Raw genomic sequence first — 21,671 nt, 5'->3', positions numbered from 1 at the left:
TTTTTTTTCGAGTTTTATATCTCAACTATTTGTTACCTTTTTTTTTTTATATAGTTAAATTATTATCATATAATATATTATATGTGTTTTAATATATAGATATTGATAGTACGAGGAAAGGTTTTATTATATAAATAAGAATAGTTAAAATAGGATAACTGATACTAGGGATGGTTAAGGTTTGAATAAAAATCGATCCAAATCGAAAAATCAAACTAAATTGATTAAATTAACTGATCATTCATATATACTTACTCCTTATATTATTATAGAGAAAATGGTCTAAAACCCTCCAACATATACCCGAAATCTCAACCACACACTCCAACTTCACGGATGTCCTATTACCCCCTGAACTTCATATTTCTCTATTTTCTAAACACTTAAACGCTGACCTCAACACATAAACCTAACAGATAGTCCACGTGATTGCACGCGTCGGGTCCCCATTTCTGTTGATGATCGAAGGATTTTGCTATGTATTTTGAACTTGATTTCGTAGTTATCAACTAATTTTGGGTTTGATTCATCCATACAAAGCTTATTCAAGTTTTCATTTGCCATTTTTGATGAATTTCAAGAAAATTCAAATTAGAGACCTAAATAAGAAATTAGAGCAGATTACAAACCCTAAATTCAAGATTTGAAGTAGAAATGAACATAAACAACTAAACCCTACTTATTTTTGAGAGAAAATCATGATTTTTTTCTAAAAGGAACAAGGGTTAATGGTGGGGAAGAAGAAACAATGATTTATTGAAGGGTGGGGAAGATGAGTGTTGGAGAAAGAGGAAATTTTCGTCAAAATTCACTTCTAACGCGCCTAGAGGAGGTGAGAACACCTCCTATGACAGGTCAGCGTTTAAGTGTGTAGAAAATAGGGAAATATGAAGTTCAGGGGGGTAATAGGACACCCGTGAAATTAGAATGTGTAGTTGAAATTTCGGATATAAGTTGGAGGGGTTTTAGACCATTTTCTCATATTTATATTTATATACATTAGAAGAGGTAGTTTGTTATGTCAAAGCACGCAGCACATCAACATGTTTGCTTTGGTAACTAAGGGCACCTTCGTCATTTAAGTATAAAAGCAAAATATGATTGGTTTGAAAAAAAATACTAATTGGTTATAACTATTGTATCATCTTTTGACAAGTCTGACCAAATTAACCCTTATTACCATCAATCCCAAATTGATGTTTTTGAGTTGCTTTTTCATTCTCTCTTTTATCGAAATCATGTTTGTGCAATATAAATTATGACAGAAAATAAGATATACTATTTGAAACTTACATAAAAAGTACTATAAATTACAATAATTAACAATTTAAAGTATTTCAAAATCATAAAAATATTTGTTCAACTCTCTTAATTTCATTTGTGTCACATAAGTTTGAGACAAATAAAGTAACATACATGCTCTTGTATCTAATAGTACTACAAGTTAAAGTCCAATAAGATTACACATAATATTAGTGAAAGGCCTAGATACACATTTTCTCTTTTATTATATTATATTACTCATATTCTTAAAGGCATTTTAATTATATTTCATATACTAGTGACCATCTTGTTTTCCCTTTTGCATGGGCTTGGGTTGATGACGACGATGATGAGGAGAAGGATGATGCTGATGAGGAGGACGATGATGATGACGCTGATTAAGCGGAGAAGGAGAAGGAGAAGGATGATGATGATGATGATGATGATGATGATGTTTTTTTGGGTAGGTTATATTCGGCGGTGGTAGACATCCATACAAACAACGATATAGTAGTGGTTTCTTAGGAAAGTAGAGTTCGGATGGTTCCCACATAGAAAAGCCCGGTGAGCTCATATTTTCTTGTTTTTGGGCTTTCATAGAGCCCGGGATCGGCCCATTACTAGCATAGCCTAAGTTTAAGAGTAGCAACAAAAGCAATGAGCTTAAGAGGAGAATATTTTGAGAAACCATTATATATTATGATATTTGCTAGTAATTAATGAACTAGTTACTAATGAGTTGATTAAGTGCTTTAATCTTGTATTTATAGCTTAAAAAAATAGAATTAGTTTATGGAATTAAGCACCATATGCATGAGCATTATTATAGTCTGGTATTAAGGTATCATCAATCTTGCATGGATACAAAGTCAATATATTTTGTTTTTACTCTATATATTTTGTATTAAAAATGCATATTTTAGGTATATTTATGTCAATTACATGGATATATGTTAGGACTTCTAATTAGAGCCTAAACTACACGTATATTAAAGATAAAAGTAATTAAAAAATTATTGTTTGAAATGATTTGAACATATTTTATCATTTGAACATCTAAATTAAAGTATACTAGTGAGTGAATATTATATCATATGAAAATAATTATCTCAAAACGCATGCAAGAATTCAGAGGCTAAGCCATACTGTAAGTAACGAATTCAGCAAAATTCAATTAGTAATTTCTCTGATGTGGCCTCGCCTACTTTGCGAAGTAATTGAAATCTCCTACCAACATATATTACCAATAAATAATTATTAAATAGCATTAACTGTAGTTATCATTGAAATGACATAATTGTGTAAGTATTTTTTACACTATCATTGTCATTCAAGTGATATTATAAATAATTTTTTTAAAAGGTAAGATTTGAAATCTTAAAAATATGATGTATTTACCTATTATAATAGATGAAAATAATCTCATTGTTAAAAATTGTCAACACTAAAGATAGTGTATACTTATTATTTAAACTCGATTTAGGTCCTTTTTCTTTGCTTTGGGAAACATAAATAAGATAAATTGAACCACGTGAATTTTATTGGGAAAATAAATATATGTATCAATTAAGATGTGCCAAAATGATATGGAGTATAAAGTTGCTTATATACATTTAAGCATTTTAAATAATTTAAACATGGTTTCTAATAAAATCAGTTATAATAAAATAAGTAAAAAATATGGCTAGTGGCACACCGAAACAAATTAAAATAATTTGTATATGGTATTGGCTGTTGCATGCAACTTTATCTTTAAAGAGGAAACTAAAATCAAATAAGCCTACTAAATATTCATATCTCCCTCGCAAATCAATCAATGAATTCACTTTATCTTTATTGCTAACGATGTGTATATATTAGTACAGATAAGGCACCAGCTGCAGTGGGGCCATATTCTCAAGGAATTAAGGCTAATAATTTCATTTATGTATCTGGTTCTCTAGGTCTTATTCCTGAGGTTAGTGATAATTAATCATTTTTAAATCCTTAATTACATCATTTTAATTTGTTACATTGGTTAATATTTTTATAATTATTATTTTGTGATTGAATGTAGACTGGAGTACTCATATCAGACAGTGTGGAGGATCAAACAGAACTGGTTTTTGAATAATAATCTTCCACCTTTCGTTTCAATTTATATGATACTGTTCGACTGAAAAAATATTTGAGTTTAATAATAATTTTTCAGGCTCTGAAAAATATTGGGGAGATACTTAAAGCTGGTGGTGTTAGCTATTCTGCAGCTGTTAAAACAACAATTATGTATGATACATAATTAAATTTTTTTGTGTTTCCTTATAACATAGTTAATTTTGATTATTGATGTTGAATAATAATATTATTAACCTACAGGTTGGCTGATCTAGGGGACTTCCAGAAAGTCAATGCAATTTATGCTAAATGTGAGTACAACTACCTTTCATAGTATTATTAGTACTAATAATTAAGTTAGATCAGGTCAAACTTTGAAATTATGTATACCTAAGACAGGTAACTCTCAGGGCCGGCTCTTGCCTATAAAATTTTAGGCATTGGCCTTAGGCCCCCAATTTTTGGGGGCCTCAAATTTTTATAAATAAAAAATTATGTATCTTAACCCCATTCAAATAGAAGAAATTAAGGAAACATTGTTTTGGATTCTTACATTTTCTTCGTTAACACTCACATTACTTATCCGTTGTAACTCTTTTTGCACTATATTTCTTCAAATCTTTGATAGTTAGAGTAATACACTCTCAAAAATATGAATCAATAGTCGAAAAGTTGAACAAAGTGCATTACAAATTCTTTTTTTTAATTTATTTGTTAATTTTCATATTAAAGTAGGTATACCAAGTTATCAACTTTTTGAATCAAATTCTATGATTCTAACTCTTATCTTTAAAGTTTATCAACTTATTACTTATAAAATTGTGTTAATAATTCATATAATAATTGTCTCAATAAAAGGATGTTTTTCAATGTTGAATTGATAAAATCTTACTTAAAATTAATAATTAAAAAAAAAAGTGTTTGAAAAATCAATTATATAAAAGATATTAAGTAGTAATTTACGTCTAGAAATTTAGAAAAATAAATAGATATAGATAAAATTTATATAGATTTTAGGCCTTTAATAAAAATTTCGCTTTAGGCCACTAATTATGTTGAGCCGCCCCTGGTAACTCTTCATATTAAAGTCAGGAAGTCAATATGGGTATCGAAAATTGAATTATTTCTACTAAGTTTGCAATGGTAACTTAAAAAAAAGTCATAATACGGCATGATCGCAATTATAAGTGTCTTATTTAGTTTAGAAATTTAGGGACTTGTCTGTCAAGATTGATCTTAGACTTAAGCAAAATGTTATTTGTAAACAACAATATATCCAGTTTAATTTCCACAAATAGGGCATGGAGTGGGTAGAATGTTCGCAACCTTACCTCTACCTCATATGTTTCCAAAAGATCCTCGACTCAAATAACGCATATTCACTATTGTAAACAACAACATACTCGGTGTAATCTCACAAGTAGAATCTGAAAAGTATAGACTTACACTTGCTTACTAAAGTTAGAAAGATTGTTTCCGAAAGATCCACGGCTCAAATAACGCATATTACTATTATGTACTAACATGGATATATATATATATATCAATGTTGCAGATTTTCCAGATCCTGCACCAGCACGTTCAACTTTTCAAGCAGCAGGATTACCCTTGAATGCAAAAATTGAAATTGATTGCATAGCAGTATGTTAAACAGATTCAAGTCTTCAACTTCCATGGCAGCTATGATTTTAGATTCAAATAAAGGAGATTTAAGTCTTTAATTCAGAGTCTTTTGATACTCTGCTTTAGATTCAATCTCCATTGCTGCAGAGTGCAGCACCAATAAATTCTGTAAAAAGGGCTCTTTCAGTCCCCATAATAATAATTCATCAAGTGTATAATCACGTTCAAATTACTTGCATTATTATTACTAATCGACAGATTTAACACTATTTAAGAAGAACTTGTGTTGTCACTGCAAGTGTAGCACATGTATCAGATACATCAACAAGAATACATGTCAAAGTTGTATTTCTTCCACTAAAACTTTTAACCACAATTATATTTTCTGTTTTTTATTTGTGGAGAATAAATTTATTTTTATTTTCTACTGCCGATTATGAAAATTAAAATTCCTACGTAATTTTCTAATCTAATTTAATACACCATGGCGTAATATATAATTTGTGAAAGCAACTTTAGTGTTTAACTGTTTATTAGTGACTTAATTATTTTTTATCAAACACGTAATGAATTACGTAAATTGGTAATTGAAGGAGGTGGGCCCCACTAAAAATTACTCTCATTCGTTATAACTTATAAATTTATAATTTATGTTGTCAATTTTTTATTTTAAAAATATTTCTACATGTGTGAACACTATTTTTTTTATTCTTTAAAAAACTATTTTTTACAATTTTTAATGAATCTAAATACATTAAACTATTCACGCTTTTAACTTGTGTGGCGGCTGATTGGGTAATTCTAACACGTAAGAATTTAAATATGCAAGTACCTCTTTATTCTTAATCAAATGTCTGAGTTCGAATATTGAGAATATAATCACCTTTAATACGAAAAACTAATATGGGGTGAGCATAAATAATCTAAAATTGAAATTATTGAACTAAATTAAAATTTATCGTATCGAAGTTTGATTTTTTGTATCGGACCAAAATTTCAAAGTACAATATTTGATATATCTACTTTAAAAATCACCAATTATCGAAATTAAACTTTTGAAATATCAAATTGAATACCAAACGTCCACTCTAATGAAATGTTTACCGTGTAAGTAACATTAATGAGTGATTTGGATGTCCTGATTGACTTGTAACTCCAAAATCACAATATTAATGTTAGGGCTTCAGAATCAAAATTTAATCTCTATATGGGATTTTTAAAACAAGAGAACATATCAAATGTTGGACAAATTATGAACATATCTCATAAAAAAAAATACAATACTTAATTATCGAATTATCGTATCGAACAAAACTTTTTTTTAAAAAAAAAGTTGATTACCTGAAACAGTTTTCTTATGATCTTTTAAATTTTTTTATAAACTAAAATTCAACTTCATATGAAAAGGACTTTATTCCTTAAAATATTTAATGGGACAACTTCAATTAATTTTATTGATATGGACTTCTTCTTTTTTTTTTAAAAAAAAAGGGCATGAAAAGAAACATTTGACCCGAAATATACGATACCAATTGCCCAATTGTCCAACTCTAGTTTCATATCAAGACAAGAACAAGAAAAAATTATTTTATCCGTTTTAATTTATCTGGTCTATTTTATTTTGATATGAAATTTTAAAAAATAAAATAATTTTTTTTTAAAATTTTGAGGTTTTAAATTAAAGATATACAAAATATATTAAAATGTTTTTTAGTCTTATGGTCTTAAACATGTCTTATAAAAAATTGAAACTAAAAAATTGCTAATAATGAAAACGTCATTTTTTTAAATACTAAAACGAAAAATAGATCAACAAACTAAAAGGTTATAGTGACGTAATTAACTCAGGTATATTAATCGTAATGTGGGAACATTATCTCTATCTCTTCTAAATGGGTCGTGTCAGTTCATATATGCGACCCTAATTTAGACCAAAAAATCCAACGTGGAATATAAAATTATTGTTTATCTCAATTTATGTCATACTATATTTTCTTTTTAGTCCATCTAAAAAAAATGATTTTTGTAATTTGTATTCGTAATAATTTAATATATATACCCCCTTTGTGAGAGTATATTAAAAATGTTATTATTGTACTAATTTAATATATTTTGTATTAAGTTAAATACCTTCACCTACATTAAAACAAAAAAAAAAAGATGAAAGATGAGTAATATTTTGAGTGTCATTCCTGTTTAAATTATGTACATAATTAAATTAAGTTTTATGGTTTAAAACGAAATTTTAAAAAAATAAAAAATGTGGAAAAATTCATTAGCCGCCAGAGCCAACTTTGATGGACCAATAATTAGTAAACAATTGCACAACTAGTTACTAAAAATGATTGATCAATAACCAATCATATTGCACAACTAATTAAAAAAAAACATATTTCTGTTTTATATCGGTGTAACGTATCCATTTTGGAACTCCACTAACTCAAATTCGTACTAAAAGAAAATCACCCTATAGATAAATCGCATTGTAACAATTATACGGGCAAACTATTTTCTAAGCATGTAATAGAAGACGATCAATGCAATAAAGTTTCAAAATTTCACAGGTAAAACTCTAAAACATTATCATAGGATCCCGAGAGTTTCACCTGTAGAATTTTGAAATTGCATGATAGTAATCTTCAATTATATAGTTAAAAAATGATTATTTGATATTTTATTTGTAAAGCGTTATCAAAGTCGATTTCGTTTTCCAACGCATATCCAAGTCCTTTATAAAAAACAAAGAGCTATTTTACTGCTTCATTAGTATTGTTGAACAACCATGATACCACTTACTACTCTTTCATAATCATTTCATTTTATACAATAATATTTGATTAAATACGAATTTTCATTGCGTAAAGTATATACTTTGAGTAATTTATAAATTTCTTATTAAAGATGTTTTGGTGTGCTAAAATAAATCCCATTTGACTACTTTATGTGCTAATTAAATCAAGATTACTAAAAATTGACCAATGACTAATTAATAAAAGTATCTAGGGTATTAAATAAATCATGTTTATGTTATTCTAGAGTAAGTTGATTTTTCTTTTCTAACTATGTTAATAGTTTTGTAATTAGTCAACAAGTTTTGTTTACTAAGCATTCTTTCTAGAGAAAAAAAAGAAGAAGAAAAGAAAGTCTTCTCTACTCATAAAAGACTTCTAAAATCAAACAAATAATAGATTGTTAAATGTTAACTATCAAATTCTTGTTTTTTTAAATAAGACAATAAGAAGTAATTACCTATTTTTTGTTTTTAATTTCTCATTCAAATTTTGAATTGAGACCATATATTTGGAAATTATCAACAAATTTAAATTGAACAAATATTGCTTATAACTATTTATAACCTTGGTTGAAAATATAGATTTGAATCAAAATTATTGAATTCTGTCGAATCCTCTTTTCATGACTCTTACTACAAATGTTCAATCTTGGGCGCACACTAGCAATGTCGTAGCTAGTTAGTCGAACATTCTTCGTCAAAAAATTATATTATGTATCAAAAAAATTATATGAAGTATATATGAAATTTCTAGCATCGCCATTAATATTAAGATGTTGAGTTCCTATATGTTGGATAATGACTTAATCGATTTTCTTATATGATGTTAGATAATAAATTTAAAATTAAATTAGGTCCAAATATTTGTTTCTTATACCACGAGATTTCTCCATTATAAAAAAAACAAAAGAGTACATCACCCTACCCATGTGTTGTACAGTTTAATAGTCTTTGCTTCATGAGATAATAGTCAAAAACAAAATGGAAGTATTTTCTTTTGCGAGTTTCATATATGGATTAATAGATTTTTGCATTTTATTTGAACTATCATAAGTTATTTTTCAAAACACACCCAAAAACTTATTAGATCAAGTGTTTGAATACAATCGTTAAAAGACACATAACAACTTAATTAATATATTCATAGATTCCATCTACATGACAGTTGTCTCATCAATTTCGAGATGTATTCCATCAATTATCAAGTAGATTCCATCTACCTAATAATTCAAATAAGAATCTCGCAAGAAAAATAATTCGGAATTAACTAGATCAAGTGTTTGAATACAACAATCAAAACTACAAAACACATATGATAACTTAATATTCCCGTAAATTTTCATATGACAGTTAACTCAAATCGTATTTTCATATATAATTGGTTATACACCTCATAGTTCAGACATATGATACTTTAGAAGCGTTTTTAACCGTTCTCCGTTTTTTTGTCAATAAATAAAAAAGCACACTAGCATATGGAAAAAAACCTCCAAGAAACTTGAGACAGTCTTAACCCTCAAATAGGTTCAAAAGCAAACCCACGAGGAGACGAAATTGGGGATTCTAGATTTTGTTAAAATCTCCAAGTCTTCAATTGTCTGCTTGACTCTAATAAGCCCTTAAATCTCAAATCTATAAAAGGTAAAATCACTTACTCAATTTCCTCACTGTTTTTTAGCAACACCCACCAATAGATTTGCTAAAAAATCATTTTTTTCTCCAAATTTAAGCTAAAAAAAGATGGAACTTTGTGTTAATAGCAAAAAGGAAGAATCTTTTGAGAACCCCATTTCTGTGGAACTTGTAAAAACCAAATCAGAGATGTTTTTCAGTAATGGGTATCTTCCAGATTGGTTCTTGATTGAAGTTTTATCAAGATTGCCTGTAAAATGTGTTTTTAGGTACAAATCTGTGTCAAAACGATGGCGTTTCTTGATTTCTGCAACTTCTTTTGCTTCCCTGTATATATCTCGTGCTTCTTTGTTAACACCTTGGACTATTCTTGCTAACACTCTTTGTGTGAATATGAAGATTGGTAGCTTTTTAGCTCAGTCGTTTTTGCCTGATTTGGTATCTGATAATTGGTTACATTCAAGGTTTAGTATGGTTCATTTCCCTAATATGGTAGGTAGTAGTGAAGTTGGTGAGGGGTGTAATGTTGTTGGAGTTAGTGATGGGCTAGTTTTGTATGATTGCGGTGTGGGTGAAGAAGTGAGTGATTATCATATTTACAATGCTATGACGGGGTGTTGTGTTGCTATTCCTCGAACTTGTACACGTTTTGATGATGTTAGTACTGGTTTTATAACGAAATCTGAAGGGGGGTCTCTGACGAGCTATAAAGTAGTGAGATTGGATTGTCAGTTTGGTGAGTCGTATGTGCTTAAGTTTGAGGTGTTCTCGTCTGAGACTGGACGTTGGAGGAGAGTTGTTGTGTATATGGATGTAGCAATTGAAGTTGTGTGGCTAAGGAGGCCTGTCGCTTTGAATGGGAAGTTACATTGGATTGATCGTCGACATGGGATTTTAGTGTTTAATCCTTTTGATGATTTCAATCAATGTCACGTAATTGGTCTCCCTGGTGATATTGATGAGCAATGCATTGATGCCAGGAATAACGGAAGATCTGTTTTGTTTGATGTTCATCAGGGTCGGTTGAGGTATGTGGAGGCGTCTGTGGTGTCAGTGTATCCCTTTGGATTTTCAGGCATTTCTGTTTGGGTTCTTGATGAGTATGACTCTTCAAGTTGGACTTTGCAGCACAAGGTAAAGATTAAAGACATCTCGTTTGATGACATTTTAATTAGTAAAGCGTTAAATGGGATCATTCCTACTCCGATTGCCTTCCATCCCCTTGATGCCAACATCTTTTACCTTGGTTTCGGGGACACCATTGTCTCATACAACATGAAAACATTAAAATTGGATGCCCTTGTTGATCCAGCTGACATTCGAGGTACATTTCAAAGAAATGGACGGGGTAGCCTTAGAAAAACGCCTTGTTGGTCATCAGCATTCTTGTTTACGCTTCCTCCATGGCCAATTTCTCTTCCTATCAAGAAAAGAAACAGTAGGTAAATGGTGATTTGTTTCTTGTGTATTGGGAACTAATAAAGAACTGCTTGTTCTAGTCATTTAATTTAGAAACATTTTATTTTACTGATCACTTCTGTAGTGGCCTAATGACACAAGATTCCTCGTGCCTTAACGTGCTTCTGAATAGATTTGTTTTTGCTTGGTATGCTATATGCATTCTTGATTTCTTTTCTTGTTCTAGTTTATCGAGTTTTCCCTGTCTTCTCTCCGATGTGCTTCTAGTTCTACTGTACTTTAAACTGGAACATTGAAATAAGTTGCTTGCAGAATCTTAGTGACAATGTACCAAGTGAAAGAGCGATAGAACTTTTGTTTCGTGTTTCTTGCATAGTCCATGGCTTTTCGATGCTGTAAAACTGTTTGTGTGAACTGTGTTTCAGTTTAATCTTCGAAATACATCTGTTTTTTTTTTGTTGGCACGCGTTCAGTTTAAGAACTGCGTAAATCACATGTGCTACTCTGTTCTATTAAGTTTCGTTAACAACTTATAGTCGAAACTAGTTGAAGCTTGTAGATATCCTTGTAAGAGTGGTTGAAACATCAATGTGATGTTCAGAGATTCTAACTCGAGTAGTTGAAATGGATTTGAATTCTTGAAAGTTGATAAAAATTACATATCCTAAATGAGAAGAGCCATATAAAGTAAGATGATTCAACTTTGAATCTTCTTCATTTTTGGTGATGGAAGGTTATAATAACATCACCTAAAGAAAATTTTTGAGGAATAGAATCAATATACATGTGAGCTCGTTCACATTGCTGGTCTCAAGTCTGGATAAAGGAGGAGGGTTGTCGAGGGTCAATAAGAAACAACCTCTCTACCCCCATAAAGGTAGTAGTTAGGTTGTGTACATCTTATCCTCCTAAACCCCACTTGTGAGAATTACACAGAGTTTGTTGTTGTTACATTTCGTGTAGTAGCATTCAAATAATGCTTTTTAATAATTGTTTTAGCCTATGCTTTTATACATTGTTTCAATACAAAATGAGAAACGATCTCGTTCAATGCATAAATGTTTGTGAGTTCACAGTCTCATCATCTCAGGTAAAATCAAATCTATCGTGAATACATTCAAATTCTCAGGACTACTAAAGTGTGATGGACCGAGTCAAATTGTTCTAGAGAAGGCATTAATCAAGTGGTAAATGAAAGAATTTATTCCTAAATATTTCTGTAACAAATACTTTGGAGTGCTTTTGAACGCTCTCTAATGAGTACCATGCATTTTCATTGAAGTAGAATCGTATTCATTGGACATCAATAGTCTTGATGACGATGTCCAAAGTGTAATGGACTGAGTCAAATCAATCCAAATAGGGCATCAATTAAGTAATAAGTGGCAAGAATTTATTCCCAAACATTTATGTAACAAATACATTAGTCTTGGAGTGCTGTGAACGCTCTCTAATGAGTAATATGTATTTTTATTGAAGTAGAGTCGTTTTCATGGGACATCAATATTCTTGATGACGATGTCCACAACATGATGAACCGAGTAAAATTGTTCCAAATAGGGCATCAATTAAATGGAAAATGAAGAAATTCTAAATATTTCTATAACGAATATTTTGGAGTCATGTGAACACTCTCTAATGAGTACCATGTATTTTTATTGAAGTAAAGTCGTTTTCATGGGACATCAATATCCTTGATGACGATGTCCACAATATGATGAACCGAGTAAAATCATTTCAAACAGGGTATCAATTAAATGGTAAATGAAGAAATCCTGAATATTTCTATAACGAATACTTTGGAGTCGTGTGAACACTCTCTAATGAGTACCATGTAATTTAATTGAAGTATGAATCATCATCATGGGATATCCAAAGTGTGATGGATCGAGTCAAGTTGTTTCTAACAGTGCATCAATTAAGTGATAAATAGCAAAATTTTCTAATTATATAAGGAATATTTCTACATTACGTGTAGAAGTTCTCTAGTGAGTACTTTGTAACTTTATTGAAGTAGAGTCATTTTCATGGTGTATCAATATTAAAATTGATAAACGGCAAAATTTTCTAATTACGTAATGAGAATTTCACATTAAGTGTGCAAGATTTCTGGCGAGTATTATGTAATTTTATTGAAGTAGAGTTGTTTTCATGGTGCATCAATATTCTTTGATAGTGATGTCCAAAGTGTGATGGAACAACTCACAAGTAAAGCATCAATTAAGTGATAAATGGCAAAATTTTCTAATTACGTAATGAGTATTTCATATTAGGTGCGGAAGATTTCTGGAGAGTATTATGTAATTTTATTAAAGTAGAATTGTTTTTATGGTGCATCAATATTCTTGATGTCGAAAAAATTGAATGGAGACGAAAATATGTCATTCAGCCACTCAGCTGGACAGCTTCAAAGTCTCACATTATTCTTCCTCGTGTTTGTTGTTTTTCTAAGATAACGTAACATAATGGATATCGAAAAATACTTATTTATACCCAATGTTTTACTAAATCAACTAATATGTTATGGTAATATATTAATATAATTTGTGTCGACACCTGATATACGAAAGAGTTTTTAAAATAATCATAGAAGGACTAAAGAGCCTAAAAGATGCATACAATAGCAGCCAATTCAATATATATATGGAACCCAAGTGAGGTCTGAGAAAGGTGGTGTGTATGTACCTTACCCCAAGGTTATGAAGGTAGAAAAATTGTTTCAAATAGACCCTCGACTCAAGTAAAACATTGTTAAAATCTATAATATGGACCAAATCTTTAGCATTGTCTCCTGTGAATATGAGCCACTTCTAGATCAATGACAATACCTTATGAAAAGCAACCATCAACATAAATCATATCAAATTAAGATTTAAATATTTTATTGAATGATATTGCTCAAGCTAGATCTCAGATATATATTTCAACTAATTAATTCATGAGAATGCCATTACAGATGCCGGACATCGAGTGGGAAACCAGAAAAAAAAAAAAGCACTTCACACAAAGTGAAGATTAAAGCAACCTTTGCAAGAAATAGAGCCTTTTATGCTTAATCACTATAAGTCATGTTATTCTTTTCTTTAACTATCAACTACATGTTCAATCTCCACGAGGTACGGGTAAGGTCTACACACACTTAACCTTTCCCAGATCCCACTCGTGAGATTACACTGGATATGTTGTTATTGTTGTTAACGCCAGACTGATGCCACCTATGCGTTTCAATAGATCGTCCATAGGTATCGGGTACAGTCAGATATTTTTTTACATCTGTACAATGATGAAGAAGCATATAGTAATAATAGTGATCAGAATAGGAGAAGGCACAAGATGAAGGCGCAGAAGAGAAAGATGGATAATCTGTTGAGAGATTTGTCCATTTGCATTTCTTGCCTTCTCATTCTAGAGCTACCGCCTCCTGGGATGGGGTAAGAGCTAAGATAAGGATAGGAGAACGAGCTTGCATCCGAGCCCCCCAACATCCTCGCGAGAAACATTTCACTAAACATCACGACCATTGGGCTGAATAATCGAGTCATTCCAGAGCCTCCGAAGGTAGATGGAGCTATAGCTGCATAGCCACCAAAGGCGTGGGGGAAGAACTGTTGGTGATGAATTGAGGGTGGTGGATAATACAAAGAAGTGTGATTAAGTTGTTGATGAACATGAGAAGTCGGAGGTGATGATGTGTTAACTTGAGTGGCTGTTGTCCAAATGGCTTGAGGCCTGTGAGGTACGACCACATCAACTTGAGACTCATTGGATCTGCATTCTTCTGATGATGTACCGCGGCCATAGAGAGGTACCAATGAGGAGTTTGAGATGTGAGATTTGCAGACCGGACATGTAGGTGTCTCTTCTGATCCTGGGGCAGAGTTCTCCACTTGAAGCCACTTGTAAATGCAAGGCCAGCAGTATAAGTGACCACAGAGAGTGACAACAGGATCGTGTGCAGAATCAAGACAAATGTTGCAATCAAAACATCCCATCAGATTTCCAGGGTTTGCCATTGGAACTGGAAATGAGTTCCTTTTCTTTAGGGAAATGTCTTCATCAGATCCAAAACCGATAATAGGTTCACCAAAAGACTGTTCTAGAGCCATGGAATCTATTAAAAAGACAAAAAAAATCATCACCTGACTTAGTTCTTTGAAAATCATCTAAGAAATCCGCATCAAAGTAAAGAGCAGATATTCACACATCTGAACTTTAAGAATAAATGACAACAGGAGCTATGGTTATGGTCTTAAGCATAGGCTATGTATCTATGCCTAGGAAAGGCATCGTATACAGGAATCATATATCTTTACCAGCATAGCTATGCGATATGTACAAAATGGGACTAATAACCTCTGGATAAATGTACCAATCATTTTTCCATTAGAAAAGGGATATCTATCCAGCATCGGTTACATTTCTTTTGAGTTTATCGGAAACAACCTCTCTACCCTATAAAGGTAGAGGTAAGGTACACATCAATCTTACGCTCCCCAGTTGCTTCTTGCCCCTTATTTCAAACACAAGGAAAGCCTTGATTGATATGGGAAAGATGCGGTTGAGACCCACATTTGTGGGATTACACCGAGTATGTTGTTGTTTTGTTTTAAATGGATATCTAGAACCAAACTTCAAAGTTTCAGAATTCTGCAAATACTGTACCCCTACCTCAGAGGTAGAGGGGTTGTTTTTGATAGACCTTCGGCTCAAGAAAACAACTTTCAATCACAAAGCAAAAAAAATAAATTCAATCAATCACCTATAGCTCAATCTCAAGCTAGTTAAGGTTGTCTAAACAATCCTCTATATATCCATTTGGCTCTATATTCAGATCCATTTCATTTCAATTCCAAATCATTCACCTTTCTCAATTCTCAAAACAAAAATTCTAAATAATTTGCATTAACATCTTTGACAATACTTTAAACAATTGGCAATACCAAAACCTTTAGTCATTGAAATAAATGCCTATAAACGATCTCAAGCATGAAAAATACCCATCAACGAAATCAATCATCCCACGAATCATGAACCATAAGATTTCAATCAATCAAGCACATCTCAATCTCAAATTACTCAGGCCGTATGACTAACAAAAAATATCCAGATCCATTTCTTTCCACATTTTTAAAATATAACTTTGGTGTTTGAGCCAGCTCGCTCGCATCTCAACAATCTCAAGCATGAAAAATACCCATCAAACGAGATAAATCACTCCACAAATCATGAACCAACACATTTCAATCAATCACGTACATCTCAATCTCAAATTACTCAGGTTGGACTAACAAAAATTATTCGGATCCATTTCTTTCCAATTACTAATTTTTTTTTTAATCTTTTAAGCCAAATTATATGTTCTCTACTTTTCCACATTTTTTAAATATAATTGTGGTGTCCAAGCCAGCTTGCACCTCAGCTATTCCACCTACTACCTGCTACCTTCCATCACAAGCACCAGGTAACTCGGCCAGCCAAGGATTATACATATTAAAAAAAGTGTTTTCTATCTCTGCTGGGATCTAATTTTCACAATTATCCTACGGACTAAATACAAGCAAATCGCCAATGTGAAAAACTTCATTTGCATTACACTATGTTCTTAATTACGAAGCAAAAAATCATAGAAAAACAAAAATTTAAAACAAACAGAAAAAAATTAATATAATACATTTTGCGAATAAGAATGAAAGAGCTGGAGATTGTACCGGCGCGTCGGAGAACGGAAGAGTATGATCGACGGCGAGTCTCGAAGATAAACGGCGTCGTTGGAAGTGATTGGAGGAGAAATTGAAAGGAGAAAAATGGAGAAGCAATGAAATGGGCGTGAATTTTTTTTGGGAATTGTGTATTTATAAACAGTAAAATGTTTTCTCAACCGCAAATAAGGAGAGAAAGAAGGAGGTCCACTTGGATCTGTTTAGTATTTTTTTTCTCTGGTCGGTAGTTATATCTGTATTGAAATTTGAGTTTTTTAAAGTATAAATTTTAGGAGTTAATTTTAATATGAAATTACAATTTTAATATCTCTATTAAAATGAGGTCTTTAATTTTTGTTCCTAATTCTAATTTAATGAAAATTTATGAGTTTTTTTTATTTCATCCCCGGACCCCGCATTAGTATCCGGACTATATTTGAATCATGCACTGCAGGTCCATTCGGAGGTAACGCAGGCCAATTCAGAGGTGACGCTTCGGATTTTCTCCATATCCATGGGTTGTTCAACATAAATGGTGTAATTTCTAATGTGCAAGACATGAGTTTGGAAAACTTTTACCTTGTTCTTTATAAATCATGTAGTATCTAATTTCAAGCCATAAATAAAAATAAAAATAAAAATAAATTTAGAGAACGTTTACCTTATGTGACAAAAGTTCATAGGAATAAATTATGCCTTACTCGCCATAACTTGTGCCTTGCAAATTTTTTTCTTGATGTTAGGAGTATTTTCGTATACTTTTTTTTGTTAAAAGTGTTGTTGACAAAATTCAAAATGCGCAAATTTGAAGAATAAAAATTAAAGACTACCCCAAATAAGAGCACTCGTGCAAATAACCCAAGGTAAAACACTAACAAATGTGATTTTATGTATCGAATTCAAATTTTTAATTAAGAAGGAAGGAATAATTACTATTACACACTGATAAAATTGTTGGTGGATCAATTTCCGTTTATCAAATGATTTTTTTAATACAAATATAAAATTTGAGACAAAATTAGTGAATTCAACCAAACCCGTGGACAACAATGTAGTTCAACCGCTGCTTGAGAAATTGAAATCTCAACTCACTGAAGCGGCAGCGGTATCGGGAACAATCCCTCTACCTCTAAGTAGGGGCGATGGTTAGGGGTTCATCCGAACCCTTCGGCGGAAAATTATACTATATATACATGACTAAAATAATTTTTTATGTATATATAATAGATGTCAAATCCCTTTCGGCTAGTTTGTGTGTCTACTTCTACAGATTTTGAACTCATTTAGTGACAATCCTGACTCCGCCTCTGCTTCTAAGGTATTGATAAGATCAGTGTACACTCTAACCTCTTCATATCCTATTTCGTGGAATTACACGAGATATGTTGTTGTTAACCTGATAATACCATCTTATACAATGACAATGTAGAGCTCATTTCATAGCAATAACTCTTGGCTATTTGTGTAGCCCATATTGAATCCTCAAAAATTACACTATTTTTGAAGGATTGGACATACACATGTCACATTTTGAAGAATCCGAGCAACATAATGGGATATTACTTCAGTTGTAGAGCAAAAAATACCAGTGGATTCTGAAGTAAGAGGAAACACAGCTCCATAATCTATACAGGAACATTTTCAGGTTTATTAAGTACTATATTCTAGCTGTGCTTTTGAAGGCAAAAATAGAATATACATAAAGGAAAAGAAAAACAGCAAAAAATTCTTACGAAACGTATCTATATGTGCGCACCATTGTACTACAAGAACTTCTCGATGCTCGTGGCCAATGTTGTTTTCGGAACTGCACCAATCACCGCGTCTTTCTTCTCTCCATTCTTGAAAATCATGACAGTTGGGATACTTCGGATACCATATTCACTTGCAATGGAGGGGCTTTCATCTGTATTCAGCTGGAAGAAACTGAACTTGCCAGCGTATTCCTGTGCTAGTTCGTTAATGATGGGATGGATCATTTTGCATGGACCACACCACGGAGCCCAAAATTCAACCAGGACGGGTAACTTAGACTCGATTACAAGTGACTTCCATGTTTTATCAGTAACAGCAGCAGCTGCATTTTCCATAAATCATGTTAATTACACAAAGAAAGAAGCTGATAACTGGTGTAAGTTTCTGCAAAAGCAATGCCTTTAGGAGCAAATCATGCTCCGATTCATGCTAATATCAAAGCAAACTAAAACTGAGAAACGATACGGAATTTTTACTACCCGAGATAGATGATGCATCAAATATCTTAATATCCTCTTCAGTCACAAACCAAAGGTAGGGGTAAGGTTTGCGTACACCCCACCCTCCCTAGACGTCACTTATGAGATCACATTGGGTGTGTTGATAGTTGTTAGTCAGAATCCAAAATAGCAAATTTTACAACATCTGATCTTATTTTTCCAACTAAGGATTACTTTAGATGCTAGAGCAATCCTTATAAAGGCTAGCATGGTGCATGCCACATTCACACAGGATCCAGGGAAGGACCACATCCTAGGAAGGGTGTGATGTAGGCAGCCTACCCTGACAAAAGAGTCAATGACTTAATAATTCATGACTCGGACTCGCGACCTATAGATTTCATGGCGGAGACAACTTAATTGTTGCTCCAAGGCTCCCCCTTCTAGTGCAATCTCTATAATCGCGTAAAATCACAAAAAAATGCTTCCCACTTTACTGAAGAATTAAGCCTAAAAAGTTCGCATTCCCTATATCTGAAGTTAACACAAGGTCAAAGAGACACAACTTACATTTATGTTGCTTAGACTCATCAAAAATATTGTCGCACTTCTGTCGAATTTTTCACAAATGCACTATTTTTGGAGGATTATTCCACATGCACATGACAATACTCTCTTCATTTATTATGTGTTTCCGTTTGATTGGGACGTATTTAAGAATGAAGCAAAATTTTTGAAATTTGTAGTCTAAAATAAACTAGAGATATTTATGAAGCTAACTATCTCATTAAGAATAAAATGTAAAGTCTAATGTCAAATTGTTTCTCCTTTTGTTCCAATTTATGAGATATAGTTTAACTTGACTCAAACCTAAAGAAAGAAAGGAATAGACTTGAAATTTGTGGTTTTAAATTTTTTTTTGACTATTTGTGTAATTATAAATCATTTCATTAAGTGAAAAAGGAGATTTTTTGAAAGTTAACTTATTTTTTAACTATGGAAATGCGCTATTCTTTTTAGGGATGGATTACAAAAAAAAATGTGTTACATAAATTAAAACAAAAAATACTAAAAATACAGAAGGATATTGTTCTTTTTTTTAACTGATTAAAAAAAAGAGTGTTACATTTAAAACAAAACGGAGTAAATGTTATTCAATTACTTTTTTCTTTCCACTTTTTGTCTGACCTTCATTTGAAAAAGAACAACACATTTTAATATCTTCTCTATGAATGGCTTTATAACCATACAAACGTTACCTTGCATTTAAGACTCCAAATATCAAATATTTTATACCCACTCAATATTATGAAATAATCATATTGTACACCATACACCCTTTTCTTTTAGTTTTTTTTTTTTTTGTTTCCCACCCGTATTTAGAGTCCACATTGGAGTCCCGACTAAATTCGAATTGCGCACTGCAGGGCCCATTCGGGGGTGACGCTCCCAACAAAATTTTCTCCATACCCAAGACTCGAACACGAGACCTTTGGTTAAGGGTGAAGTACTCCCATCAGTGCACCACAACCAATGTTGGTTCCTTCTCTTTTAGTTGTTCCAGAGAAAATGTCATTTTTTTAATAATAATTTTAAATTAAATTTTTATTTTTAATAAAATAATTTATAGCTATATAAATCACAAGGAGAATTTTAAACCACAAATTTTAAGAATCGTGCTTTCTTACTTAAAATTTGTGCTAAATTGGCTTATGTATAGACATTGATTTATTCACACAACAATTTGTTTCTCATATCAACCGAATCTGAAAAGACAGGTCGAGAAGGGTTGTGAGCTCAAACGAATAGAGTTCAAGCTGAAAGTGTTTCAAAATTTTAAAAAAAGGCTGAAACGAAGTAGCTCGCCTAAAAGGAGGGGAACGAAGCACTCGGTTGAGATTGTTGAAAAAGAGAGGCAGGACACGAGACACGAGACACTTGCTAACGAGCAGGCGGGACACCAGACTGACTTGAAATATCTAAAAACAATGATAAGTGAATCAAATAGTCTCACGTAAATTAAATCAAAGATCGCAAATTTCAAAAGTCTCCTGAATTTGAGGGGAAGGAAAAGAGAGAACACACACCTGTAACAGTAGTACTTTCCTGAGCTTCACAGACGATTCGTCCACCACGGCGAACAGATTCCGATCGTGAGCTGAAAGAAACCGGCGACTGATTCAGCTGCACCTTAAGTCCACTGAACTGAGAAAAATTAACTGCCGAGGAGCGACGGCCACCGGAGACCGACAAATCGGCAATAGGAACCGAACGCGCCGACGACGAGGAGAAAACGGAGGCGCGTGGAATTGCAATGGTTTCCAACATACCGGCCATTGAAACAGTAGAGAAAGAAGTGATTTTTTAGTTTTTTTTTTTTTTTACAGAGAAATGGGAAGAGAGAGTGAGGTCTGTGGCTCAAGTATTTTGTGAGATTTCGTCATGCGAATATGCGTTTGTTTGATGAAATGGATGAGGCTCATGCTATCACGTGTTTCCCACGTCACTTATAATATCCCTCCAACAGAATTATATTTTTGTGGGTATAATGTTTTCCCGACAAACTATCTAATTACACAAATATTTTTATAGATAAATATTTTTTTGCTATCGCATATATAGGGAGAGATGAGCAAAACAACAGGGAGGCGAGCAGATTTGTTTATATATTGTGAATCACATTGGATACATACTAGATATATGTATCTAAAATATCATATATGTGATCAAGATGAAAAGCCTATGTATTCTTGGTACATACAAATTCACTTAAATACAGGTGTATTTAAAATAAATTATACTTAATTTTGACCGTGTATCCCAAGATACATGTACCTCGACACATCAAAATTTGACAAGATTCGTAATATTACATTCGCTCAAATACAATGTATCTTAAATAAATTACACCTAATTTTGACCTCATATATCCGGAGATATATATAATCTTGACAC

General features: G+C 32.1%; 4 protein-coding genes across 4 annotated transcripts; 2 read left to right on the top strand and 2 right to left on the bottom strand.

Moving 5' to 3' along the window:
* Positions 1-3,118: 3,118 nt before the first annotated feature.
* On the top strand, positions 3,119-5,209 carry LOC125821101 (reactive Intermediate Deaminase A, chloroplastic-like; the record flags this gene model as incomplete). The annotated part of the gene is made up of 5 exons (XM_049500514.1): positions 3,119-3,220; positions 3,320-3,364; positions 3,455-3,528; positions 3,619-3,668; positions 4,913-5,209. Coding segments are annotated over 5 exons (366 nt in total), but the record flags the coding sequence as incomplete, so codon positions are not given.
* A 4,082-nt stretch (positions 5,210-9,291) lies between these two features.
* LOC125821197 (putative F-box/kelch-repeat protein At1g15680) lies at positions 9,292-11,030 on the top strand. Its single transcript, XM_049500609.1, has one exon. It carries the CDS (start codon positions 9,512-9,514, stop codon positions 10,847-10,849), a length of 1,338 nt encoding a protein of 445 aa, XP_049356566.1. The 5' UTR covers positions 9,292-9,511; the 3' UTR covers positions 10,850-11,030.
* A 2,803-nt stretch (positions 11,031-13,833) lies between these two features.
* On the bottom strand, positions 13,834-16,689 carry LOC125821206 (E3 ubiquitin-protein ligase RMA3-like). The gene is made up of 2 exons (XM_049500622.1): positions 16,531-16,689; positions 13,834-14,933 (listed from the first exon to the last, which is right to left on the bottom strand). Exon 2 carries the CDS (start codon positions 14,926-14,928, stop codon positions 14,134-14,136), a length of 795 nt encoding a protein of 264 aa, XP_049356579.1. The 5' UTR covers positions 14,929-14,933; positions 16,531-16,689; the 3' UTR covers positions 13,834-14,133.
* Positions 16,690-18,122: 1,433 nt separating this feature from the next.
* On the bottom strand, positions 18,123-21,142 carry LOC125821204 (uncharacterized). Its single transcript, XM_049500621.1, has 2 exons — positions 20,804-21,142; positions 18,123-18,598 (listed from the first exon to the last, which is right to left on the bottom strand). Exons 1-2 carry the CDS (start codon positions 21,051-21,053, stop codon positions 18,285-18,287), a joined length of 564 nt encoding a protein of 187 aa, XP_049356578.1. The 5' UTR covers positions 21,054-21,142; the 3' UTR covers positions 18,123-18,284.
* Positions 21,143-21,671: the final 529 nt, after the last annotated feature.

This window comes from Solanum verrucosum, unplaced genomic scaffold, assembly GCF_900185275.1.
Source record: "Solanum verrucosum unplaced genomic scaffold, falcon-dt-bn FXZP01000222.1, whole genome shotgun sequence".
NCBI lineage: Eukaryota > Viridiplantae > Streptophyta > Magnoliopsida > Solanales > Solanaceae > Solanum > Solanum verrucosum.
This window is presented reverse-complemented; position numbering and strand designations above follow the sequence as displayed.

Excerpts from the sequence above, each read along its gene's own strand:
- LOC125821197 (XM_049500609.1), top strand. The coding sequence starts at position 9,512 with ATGGAACTTTGTGTTAATAGCAAAAAGGAAGAATCTTTTGAGAACCCC.
- LOC125821206 (XM_049500622.1), bottom strand. The coding sequence starts at position 14,928 with ATGGCTCTAGAACAGTCTTTTGGTGAACCTATTATCGGTTTTGGATCT.
- LOC125821204 (XM_049500621.1), bottom strand. The coding sequence starts at position 21,053 with ATGGCCGGTATGTTGGAAACCATTGCAATTCCACGCGCCTCCGTTTTC. Across the intron at positions 18,599-20,803 it reads GGAAAGTACTACTGTTACAG|CTGCTGCTGTTACTGATAAA; the intron begins GTGTGTGTTCTC and ends TGGAAAATGCAG.